General features: G+C 38.7%; 1 protein-coding gene across 2 annotated transcripts in view; it reads right to left on the reverse strand.

The window, feature by feature from the left end:
* Window positions 1-12285, reverse strand: part of LOC121511196 (chromodomain Y-like protein 2) — a 75668-nt gene that overhangs the window by 22142 nt on the left and 41241 nt on the right. For both annotated transcript variants that reach the window (XM_041789797.1, XM_041789804.1), the window contains exon 3: window positions 4081-4298. In XM_041789797.1, the coding sequence (XP_041645731.1) occupies window positions 4081-4298 (218 nt within the window). The remainder of the gene's footprint in view (window positions 1-4080; window positions 4299-12285) is intronic.

Here is a 12285-nt window from a genome sequence, read left to right on the forward strand (position 1 = left end):
TGTGCACACAGTTCAGGCCACTTCAGTGCGAGTGAAGAGCGGGCTGCTGCTCACATGGGCGCTGTATCAAAGCCAGAACCACCCTCTGAGGAAGATCTGAGACACATCCCACAATCCTTCAATCTGAGGGTAGGAAAAGCTTGTTTGCTTAGATTTACAAGCCAGAGGTGGATGACTGTGATACATGACATTATGAGAGGCTTAACTCACTATTATATTAATGGAGCTCAGAGGAAGCTGCAAGAATTCCTTAGTAACTCATCTATTCAAATGCTGACTCACTAAAGGTTGAGACTGAAAATGCTTCATAAGTTAGCAAACTAACTTCTTATTATCTGCTTTTTATTCTTCCTTCCAGCTAAGTTATAAATTAAAAACAGAATATGAATTAGCCTCCAAAGTTTGTTAGTGCAGGGTCAACATCATTTGTGGTGAGTAAATTTACTAAAATGCATGATAATCTTGAGGTCTCTCATCCTTTTTACGCATTAGGAGGTTATCCCCCAAATAAACGGACTTTAGATGGATTAAAAATAAATTGCTTCTACAAAACATGGTTGTTCATAAATCATAACTTTAAAGTATGAAGCTGGAGGTTACAAAATGTCACAAGGGTCAGTACAAAGAGTCAAAAAATGAGCAAAGTGACATTTAGTATTGCAGCTGGGGAAAAGCATCAACTGGTCTGTGAAGGCAGGCTGCTAGCTGCCTCCAGGGGAACTGTGAAACAGAGCTTTTTGTTGATTGGAGTGTGAAAATGGGAAGCCAATCGGAGACTGGTACTCTCCTTTAGATGGTCAATTCTACAAGTGGATCATCACCATGCAAGAGGCTACAGCATCAGAGCAGAGAGCCATTAAACCACAGTGAAAACCACCAGTGCTGCAAAAGTACACGTAGCATTATTACACAACTACCACAAGGATCAGCTTGGTTCATGGAGGGAAGCATACTGATCACAGGTTTTTACCAAGTAATGTCAATTAAACAAAAATATGTAAAGCAAAGAGTGACTACATAAAACATTCACCCCATTTAAGTGACAGAGGTCCAGCCAACTGGTGCTAGCAGTCTCACAAGAAGTAAAATTGGGATCACCTGAATGCAGCGAATGGGTCACAAGTGGTTGTAGAATAAACACACCTGTGTATGGAAGGTCCAGTCACTGGTTAATCAGTATTCCTGCCATCCATTACACCATGAAGACAAAATAACACTCCAAGCAACTCAGAGGAAAGTTTATTGAGGAGCACAAATCAGAGGATGGATACAAACAAATTTCCAAGGAACTAAACAGAGTTTAGTGGAGTTCAGTTAAATTCATTATCAAGAAATGGAAGGAATATGGCACATGTGTAAATCTGCCTAGATTATGTTATTTTCACAAACTGAGAAGAGGAGACTCCTGAGAGAGGCCACCAAGACATCTATGACAGAAGGAGTTACAAGCTTCAGCAGCTGAGATGGGAGAGACTCTGCATACAGCAACTATGCCCAGGTTCTTCACCAGTCAAAGCTTGGAAGAGTGGTGAAGAGAAAACCACTGTTGAAAAAACATATCTAGTCTAGAATTCATCAAAAGGCATGTGAGAAACTCCATATTCAAGTGGAAGGAAGTTCTTCAGTCTGATAAGACCAAAATGATTCCTTTTGGTCATCAGACAAGCAACTATGTTTGTCAGACACCAAACACTGCACATCACCACAAACACACCATCCCCACTGTGAAGCATGGTGGTGGCAGCATCATGCTGTGGGGACGCTTCTCGGCAGCTGACCCTGGAAGGCTTGTAAAGGTAGAGGGTAAAGTGAATGCAGCAAAATATAGGAAAAATCCAGGAGGAGAATATTATTCAGTCTGCAAGAGAGCTACGGCTTGGAAGAAGATTTATTTTCCAGCAACACAATGACCCGCAGCATACAGCCAAGGCTACACAGAAATGGTTCAAAGATAACAAGGTGAATGTTCTGGAGTGGCTGAGTCAAAGCCACGACCGCAATACAATAGAGAATTTGTGACTAGACTTGAGAATGTCTGTTCACACCTGATCCCTGTGAAACCTGACAGAGCTTGAGTAGTTTTGCAAAGAAGAAAGTCGTGTGTTACATATTTGTGTTTCATCAACATTACTTCACAGAAATCTGTTTTCCATTTGGCATTTAAGAGCTTTTTGTATTTTCTTTTGGTCAAAAAAGGCAGATCATATTGATTGTGATTGATTTATACAATAAATAAAAGGGTACCAGTTAAAGGCACTGTATAACACACAAACGCATTATTCCATAACAAGGTTAAGTTTTAGATGTTAAAAAAAATACTTTGATAGAACCCAGATATTTCTGTCCATCATTGCAAGAAATAATAATAAACACAGAAGTTGATTATATAGTGGAATTTGATTGCCATCAAGTTAGTAAGAAATCAACAAAGTGCTGAGAAGACTGGATGAAAGTTTTCAAAAGCCATCAAACAGCCTGACATGAAAGATTTAACCTACATGCATGTAGAGAGACTCATCAAGCAATCATAACAGCTTGTCTTAAGAATACAGTCTGATTACTGTGTTTGATAAGGGAATTACAGGCATTACTTTTGCTTACGTCAGCAATTACATTATCGCTACTGACCAAACAATTATCTTGATTCTTGCATTACTTGAAGTTCTTTTACTATCTACATAACACATTTCTTCGAACGTTGTGTTTGCAAGTACGTAGAGGAGGTAACGGAAATTGGCAGAGTTTTACAAATTTTAACTGGCAACCATTCACTTTTAACAGGGTGCCAGTTTGGCTCAGCTGGTAGAGCAGGCACCCGTGTACACAGCAACTCTCCCAACAACAGTGTTGTTCCTGAATTTAGGGTGTGCGATACATTGACACCCAGGTGAGATGAGAAAAATGACTATATCGCGACCATCAAGTATGAATAACGTAAAAGTTTCATGCAATTCTCTGGAGTTATGCCTCTCCCACTGTCTCCAAACACCTCTCTCACAGCAGACAGTACACCCCCTGCCCATGCAGAAAACTCTCCTCATTGCATGCAAGTTTTTGTATCAGAAGAGGAGGAAAGGAAGCGTGAGAGAGTGGAAAAAGTGCATTAATGACCAAAGCAAGTAGTTTGAAATGTTGATGGATGATTTGGTTCAGAAGAAAAAAAGGCACTGGGTCTGTCATCTTGCGCTGGTTCAGATTTCAAAAGGAAGACATCGAACAAAATGCGGTAATCGGTAAAACATACTGTAAGATAAAGCTGAGATTATGGCAGTAACAAAACACATGACCTAGGACATGGCCCCAGGTAGTGTTGTTGAAAACCCAGGATTTAAAAATATTGAAGACACAATAAGGTCAAATCTTGTGCTGAGGACTGAAATTTATAAATTTTCAAAGAAAAACCAAGTAGCATAAAATTATGGCTGTATGCCCATGCATGGTTCTGCATGTCCACACTTCCTGGGGGTCTCTGGTTCTCCTGAAATACAAATACGTCATGCTGTCCTCTATGAACTTGCTGCATAATTTCCACACTAGTTCAGCTGACATTTTGCTGCAATAACAACAGATGGCATTCTGCTGGATTATATGTACCCCTAATTAATCTACTTGTTGAAACCTTGTCTGGCAAGAGGCAGTTTTAAGGAAACTCTGTCAGTACTGAAGACAGCGCTCACAGCTACTTCCCAACCTCTTATGCTGGAGTATGTTCGGTCTTTTTCAGCAATACCCTGTGGAAAATTAATGAAGCTTCAGCTAAACATAGTTAAACCTGCCAGTTGTCAAATAAAACCACAGCTTTTGAAAGTTGTTTCCTGAAAAGCTCCCCTGGAGCAGTTGTGGAGTTAGTCCATAGCTTCAGGGCATCTCTACACTAGTTAATGAGGAAACTCCTCTCTTTTATTCTCCCAATAACCGAGCTCCATTTTAACTGAAATAGATATATGATAAAATTTAGGTCGTTATTTATTGATATATACCTGAAAATTATATAAGGTTCAAATGACAGACATAAATTCAAATCAATAAAAGTCATTTGTAAGCATTGAAACAGTGTTTGTTGTGTGTATTCATTCTAACCTCTGGTGTCAGGGCGTTGTTGTCTGTCGTTTGGCTGGACAGCAGCACATGTGTGAATCCCTCCTCCTTCCTGACCACGATGTCTCTGAATCGACAGTTGCTCTCGTTCTGTCGCACGTTGTACCTGAGTCGCTTGTCGAACACGTAGCCTTTTTCCTCTGCCAGCTTCCTCTTCACTGAGCTGTGTAGATGCATCTTACCATTGGCCACTGGAGAGCCTGATATTAAAGGAGAGACAAGTCAGGGTTTTTTCTTTGCCATAGGTAGACTCTTTGGATTGGTTTTTAACATTTTCTCCACAATGGTTAAATAATTGAAAGCTCCTGTGAGGACTTTTTGATGGTGATGAAACAGACTGAAATTTATATAAATATCTTTTTATGACCTAAAAAACAGAATATTTGCCAAATGACTGCATATTTCTATTTAGGTGTTTTTAATGCCTGTAAACACTGTTGCAGGGTAAGATGTCAGCTAGGCAAAAAAGAGCATTTTTTCTGCCTCTATGAGTCATTGTTAGATATATTGCTGTTCACCTTATGTTCATATGTACTTCCACTTGCATCATGAGCATCTTTGTAAATACAGTCATATGCATAAGTAGGGCACATAAGTGTGTGTGTGCATGTGTGTGTGTTTGTGGGGGGGGCAGAATCCAGCTCTACAGTCTCTTGGAAGCCAAGGTCAAGCTCAATGGCATCTCATTCCCTTGTAATATGCCAAAAGACTGACACTGTTTTTTGGGCTCTTTGGACATCCACAGCACGACTGGGGGCTCCTGGCAACCCTACTACCCACCAAGAAGGACCTTACTTGCAACATCCAACCCTTACTAAGCCCTACAGGTGTACACTTAGCTATCTCTTCAACAGACTATTTTCCCATGCTCCTGGTTATATGCAAGGATATCCAGAGCTACAGACACGCCTTACTGCAGCCTCAATTTTTTGCCCAAAGATGTCTAAAAGTTCCACACAGTACTGTATACTTGCCTGTTAGCGATGTGTGTTAATGGAGGTTACTTCTAGAGGGCATACAAGAGATGTCAGGCCAGCTACAAACATGGCAACAGTAAATATGATGTTAAACCTCAATGCAATGTTACTTCTTCTGCACTCAAAATAAAGGCAGCGTTGACAACAGCAGTGGCTGAGATGTTTCTACACTTTGATTGGATTCCACCTGTGGTAAATTAAATTGACCGTGTATGATTTCAAAGGCATTGCTCCCAAAACACAGGAACTTTATTAAAATGAAAACAAGTCAAGTTGCTCATGTCTGACAGAAGCACTTGTATGTCCAATATAGAAACTGTACAGTTTTGTCAAGTATGACATCCTGACTTCTTTAGACACAGACATTTTAATGAATATATTTAACCTTCTCTGAACACCCATTTTGACTAACCTTTTAACACAAAATTTAAACTAGTATAGGATCTTCAGTCTGGATTAATTCTTAGATTAGTCATAGTTCAAGAAAATGTAAAAGGGTGGAAGGGAGGTGGAAAAAATGAGTCTTCAAGTACAAATCAACTAATGAAAGAGTTGATGACGTCAGTGAATCACAGATGTGGAATGTGAGACAACTTTAGCTTGGTTTCAATTCATACATACTGAAAAAGAAGAGGTCTTGAGCAGTATATAACACTGTAAGGCTGCTTTTAAATCCTGTATGTTTGTTAGTGTAGGTCATCTACCAAGGAATGTCTGCCCTTTCAGATTATCTTTAATCATTTTTTGTTAAAAAAATAATCAGCGTGATAGAGCAGAGCAGAGATAAAGACAGAGCAGGTGCCTCCACAGTTGGGTGCAGCCATCATACTCTCTCTCCCCCCACATCTAAGGTCTCTCTCAGCTGTCCTATCAAAAAAGGACATAGCCCCCCCAATTATTTTTTTATCAGTGTGATAAAAAATAACAGCTCCAAATAATCTTGTTGCCTGTTCCAACATGGCTTTTTACTGGTTTTCTTAGCATCCTAGATGCTCCAAAAGTTTTGTATAGGAGACAAATATATTCCTATAGAACTACTGCCCCTTAAATGATTATGGACAGCATTCAATGTGACTTCCTCTTGGTTGTTCTTAATTATCAATAGCTCTATCTATTTATTAAAGTTAAGGTCTTTCTATACTATTGTTTTTGTTAGATATTGATGCATCCTTAAAAAGAAAAAGAATCTTATCTTGAATTAACTATCTTTGGACACTGACTTTAAAATACTCATCCGTCATTATTATCATTTCTTTCAGAGTGTGTTATAATTTGTGTTTTACACATCCATCCGAGTAATTTAAATGGCTGTTTGACTATTCAGAGCAGTGACTCCAGCTCATGTTCTCTCTCTCTATCTCTCCTGCTCTGAAGCACCATGATATCCATCCATCTTCTCCTGCTTATCCAGGGCCGGACTGTGGTGGTAGCAGGCTGAGCAAGTCAACTGAGATAGCCCTCTCCCCAGCAACACTTTCCGAATCCTTCTGGGGGATCTCAAGGCATTCCCTGAGAAGACAGGATATGTGTTCCCTACAGTAGATTCTGGGTCTTTCCTGATTTCTCTTCCAAGCTGGATGTGCCCCAAAGACCTCCAAAAGGAGTGCCCAGGAGGCATCCTGATCAGATGCCTGAATAACCTCAACTGGCTCCTTTGGATGCAAAGGTGCAGCAGCTCTACTCCTAGTTCTCTCCAGATGTCTGACCTCCCCACCCTATCTATAAGGCTGAGCCCAGCCACCCTCCAGAGAAATCTTATTTCAGCCGCTTGCATCCGTAATCTCATTCTTTCAGTCATAACCAAGAGTTCATAATTATAGGTGAGGGTTGGGAGGTTGATCGACCTTCAGCCCCCTTCTCACCACAATGGTTTGGTACAACGCTGGCAGTACTGCTGACGCTGCACCGATCCACCTGCCAATCTCACGCTCCTTTTTACCCTCACTCATGAATAAGACCCTGAGATACTTGAACTCTTTCACCTGAGGCAGAGACTCTCCATCTGGAGAGATCAATTCACTGATTTCCGGCAGAGAACCATGGCCTTAGACTTGGAGGTGCTAACTCTTATCCCAACTGCTTTGTACTCAACTACAAACCATCCCAATGCCTGCTGGAGGTCCCCTACCGAGGAAGTGAACAGAATAACATCATCTGCAAAAATCAGAGATTGAATTCTGCACCATAATATGCTTAACATAATAGATACAGGCCAAAATTTGTAGTCACAGTCACATAAGAAAGAAATTGTCTCTCTCCAACTTGGCTCAGTGACGTGGCCCGCAAGCTTGTGCAAACAACCCAAACAAAGGCATCTGTCAGAATAGATGGACCCAGTGTTTTCTTTTTTCAAGGCGTGAAAGAGACACAGAATCATCTTCATTGCCTTTCTTTGCACTACAACATTGTTTTTCCCAATTATGCAAATCTTTATGACAAAAAGAAAAACTAAAGGCATTGGACTCACTGTGCAAAGTTTGAATGTGTGACCTTTTTTTATCTGATCACAGATCCCAAAGAGCATGTAAAGAAACAGGCTCAGGGTTAAAAGCGCCATAAAAATCCAAATTCTGATTGAGATTGGGTTTCTTTCAAGGCTGGGTGGTTAATCAAAATTTAAATTAAATTGCAGTATGTCCTTCTTCAATTTTCAATTGTGGATGATGCAAAATATCTTCAACCTGATGTGTCTAAATGTTTAATCCCTTTTTTGCAGTAGTGATGTTTTGTGTGTTTTCCTTAAAATGAGGATGACAGAAAAATAATCACTCCTTTCAATACAACATTTCCCATCCAGTTTGCAATATGATTGGAAATAAACATAATCAGGTATTTTTTTCAAAAATCATGCAGCCCTACTTTAATCTATCTAATATTTCACTGGATATAACACAGAATGGTTTATTGCCTGTGCTTGTTTAAAAAAAATACATAAGATAATTATTTTAAGAAATAACTGCATAATATTCTTCACACATTACTCTTCTTATGTCATGCTTGCTTCAGGCCTCACCCTTGTTTCAGACAGGAACAGTCTCCTGCTGTGAGGAGTATGTGTATTGTAAGGATATTAGAAGGCAGTACTCATGAAATTCTTTGAAATGTTTCATAAGTGAATATATGGAGTTGGCTCTTTTGAACACTTCCTGTTTGATCATCCATCAGTACATTTTTGCACAAAAAAAAAAAACAAAACATGAACCTGGGTGTGCTCTTTGATTATAATCTTATTTCCTGAAGCACAAAACACAACATTTCAGAATTTCTGCACAATCCCATGAATGTTTTAATGAAACTCAAACTTAATTCATTTTCAGCTGATAAACTTAATGGTCTCCAGACTGTTTAAACAGAATTAAGACTATAAAAGATGAAATAGTAAAACATATTATACAGTATTTGATATAAAGAGCAATTAAAGCCTGAATCCTAATAGATATATTGATAGGTTCTATTTTCATCCCTTTTAAATACCTTTTTCCAACTAAAAGTATGTGCTATTTTTGAATTTTAACCATAGATTTAAGATATACACACCAGATGCAGACTGCTTTAAAAAGTTTGTTGAAAATCTGTCAGTCTTCAGTGTTCTTCAGTAAAGTACCTACAGTACCTACCACCTACCCACCTGCCTACCCACATACCAAACTCTTCAAAAGGAATAGACAGAGGCAGAGTTTGAAACATTTTTGTACATCTTTGCATATTCGAGCTGTCACAGTGAGATGCATTGAACTTGAACTTGCCATGATTGCAATCATAACCCTACACACACAGAAACCTTGCCTTAGCAGCAGTCTTTAAAAAGGCCAATTTCATCAAAACACTTTTCTATGTCACCACAGAGGAAAATGCATCTGAGAAGGCTGACTAACAGAGCCAGTTGTGCACTTTCATCATCTGAATTGATGAAAGAAGAAAGAGCCATTAGTTAAGAAATGAATCAGTCCTTTATCTGAGATCTAGTGATGAAGTGCTTCTAAACACTAATACACAATTAAGTCATACATCACTTGGACACAAAAGCAGATTTTCCCACAATAGAAAATGGTGTGATGCTTCATTTTCTTTTCAGCTGGCTGTCAATTACAGGGACAAGCTGTGGATTTGATATTGACTAAACTGTTTCTTCTAGTCTTACTTTTAAACAACAATGAGTGAGTTGTTTTAAACAAAAATTGATTTCAAGATAACTTGAGGACAGATGCAAGCAAAAAGGGTTTCAAAAATATCAGTAAGTTTGACCTTTGGGCTGGCCATTGATACAAACGGAATTACCAAATGACAAGAAAGCAGGCATGATCCTTTCATTCCTAAGAAATATGACTTTAAGAGTAATTTGGACCCAATATTTATGAAACTGGCATTAAAAGCTGAATTCTCAATTACATTATAAGTTTTCTCATGACTTATTAGAAAACAAATCAGAATCAGTTAAGGCCTGTAGGAGCCATTCAGTGTGTGTATAACTGTGCTGTATTTAAATAGATTGGTGTACATGTTTATTGATTTAAAGTTCCTGTAAAGTGATTAAAAAAACTGTATATAGTTTTGTTGTATGACAGGCCACTGTGTTATGAACCACCACGCCAAATTTTAGCTATGAAAAAAGTCTTTAAGTTTATAAAATTAAGCTACAAATCCATAAAAATGAGGCAGTAAATTCTGCACCAGAGTGGTGTGGGCATGTCAGTTGAATGAGCTGAAGTCACGACCATTTATGAGAAATACCATCCTCTAAAATAAAAAAAAAAAAAAAAAAAAGCTACAGTGTGAATGGATGGATCATCTGTCTGCTATGCTGCTATGTTACAACTCTCTTTTCTAAGCCTCCAGAGAAACAATCACATTTATGTCATGACAGACGGTCTAGAGCAGTGATACTCAACTTTTGGCTCTTGAGCCACATGTGGCTCTTTTGTGATGATTTGCTGCTCTTTTATGTCATAATTTAGAATATTATTCCCCCAGAAAACCTTAAAAAAAGGGAAGCTTTGACCTCAGAAATTATCCATTGCAAGTCACATCAATCAGTTTGTTTCCCACACTTATATAGTTGGCTTTAATTGTCAACCTTTATTTTTTGTCTGTATCTTTTCATCACCCTAATTTGCAATTTTTGCCACTTTTAATCCATTTTTACTGCTTTAAGCCCACTTTTGTCACTTCTTTTTGCCACTTTTTGCCACTATTATCCAGGTTTTGCCCCTTATTCCCCAGTTTTTGCCACTCCTTGCTGCTTTTTTTCCCATTCTCCCACCTTTAGCTGCCTGTTGCCCATTTTAGTCACTTTTCACTCATTTTTGTTATGTTCTTGCCACTTTTTGCCACCTGTAACTCATTATTGTGTCACTTCTCACCCAAATTTTGCCACTGTTCACCACTTTGATTGTGGCTCTTGCAAAGATATTTTTCAACAGCTTGGCTCTTGACTGTTGAGCAGGGTTAAGTAACGCTGGTTTAGAGCATGTTTTAAAATGTTTGCAGCAACCTTATTCCGAAATATCTAGCATGATACGTCATGAATTTCGGATTTCAATGTGCAGAGACTTTGATTCTCCATGGTGATAACAGTACATAAGGGTAATTGTTCAGGTGTATCTAGGTCACAGGTAAACAGGTTAACAGGAGGCTAGTAGCACAGATGATGGGAACGCACGGCTTTTACTTTAAACACTACATCACAGTTAATTAGTTAAAAATTGGTTTTTGAAAGTTTGATGAATGTTGAGATCAGCAGCGTACATCTTAAATTTCTTTTTTGCATTTAGCTATCATAACACTCGGCAGTAACCTACTTTTTACCAACCTTAAAGAGAAGACAAAAACAGCTTTTGAGAGAACATTCGGGGCTCAAGCCCTGCAGGCCACCCCGTGGCTCCACCTATGCTGACATCTCTACATTGGTGCATTTCCATTGGATCACATTTGTTAACGCCAGTGTCTTTAGCCTACAGTATGTGTGTTTAGCATGTACTGTAACAGAGTGTAAAAACAATTTCTTTTCCTTTAGGCTATTAAAGTATATCTTATTATTATCATTTTTCTTCATCTAAGGTGAAAAAAACATACTAGTTATCAGCTCTTTTGTGTCATTGCACCCACAGTGCGTCAATTGAAAATACATAAACTTTTGGTACATTTATGCCCTTGTCAGTGTTACATTTATGTCACTGACCCCAATTAGGGCAGAATTTCTGACATCTAAAATAATGGTGAAGAAGAAGGTTTTCCTCATGCACCTAGATTACTTTTTTTGGCAATACACGTTTCAGGTCGAAAGCAGCTGCTAATGTCAGTACATGATTCCTTTCCTTCATTTTTTATGTTTTCTTGCTGAATATTAAAGACCAAAAGCAAATATAAGATAAAAATGCAACATAAAACACTTTCACCTATCACTTCCAAAAGAAAGAGAATGAGACAGCTTCTGCACCTTAACTTAACAACAGCAAGCATTATGGCACTTTGAAACTGAGGCTGAGGGCACTGCCAGTGCAAAAATGCAGTCAGTGGAAACAGGCCCTCAGCATTGCTCTAACATAGGCACTGCCTTTGACAAACACAATCCTCTGGAGTTTAACTCTGTTATATAAATTATGATCCACACCAATTATCAAATTAAGAATCTGTTCATTTCACTTCTACAGAGAAACACCAACCACAGACGTCAGCCTGAATAAATGAGTTCTCCAGTGGTAGCAATGCATGCAGGACGAGATGCTGAGACTTTTCTTTCAATTATAGTTCTCCCAATTTTTGAAGGGACGGTCTGTCTGCATTAACCCCCTGATTTTCACAGCATGCATTAGCATAGCAAAATCACTAAAATAACCCTAAACCTTCTGTATTTACTCCTAAAATGAGAGACAGATGTCCTTATATGCTGTAGCCGTTTTCTTTTGTCCAGCACTCAAAAAAAAAAAGGATCAAAGACAATGGGAAAAATTCATCCTGTATAAGTTAATGGTAAAAATGGTAAATGGTTAAGGCTTGTATGGTAAAACAAACCTGAAGGGAGTAAAGTAGAAGTGATAATCAAACCAACATTTAGATGCTGCAGCCACCTTCTTGATCTTGCTGTTAGCAATCATTTTCTGCGTAGGTCTTTCATTTTAAATGACATGACCTTGTGTGCTGTGCATCTCTCACGTTGCCAGTCGGTGACAAAAGAGGCATCTTCTGTCACTGCTTTTGCTGCAGATAACTG

The sequence above is a fragment of the Cheilinus undulatus genome, linkage group 1, assembly GCF_018320785.1.
Source record: "Cheilinus undulatus linkage group 1, ASM1832078v1, whole genome shotgun sequence".
Taxonomy (NCBI): domain Eukaryota; kingdom Metazoa; phylum Chordata; class Actinopteri; order Labriformes; family Labridae; genus Cheilinus; species Cheilinus undulatus.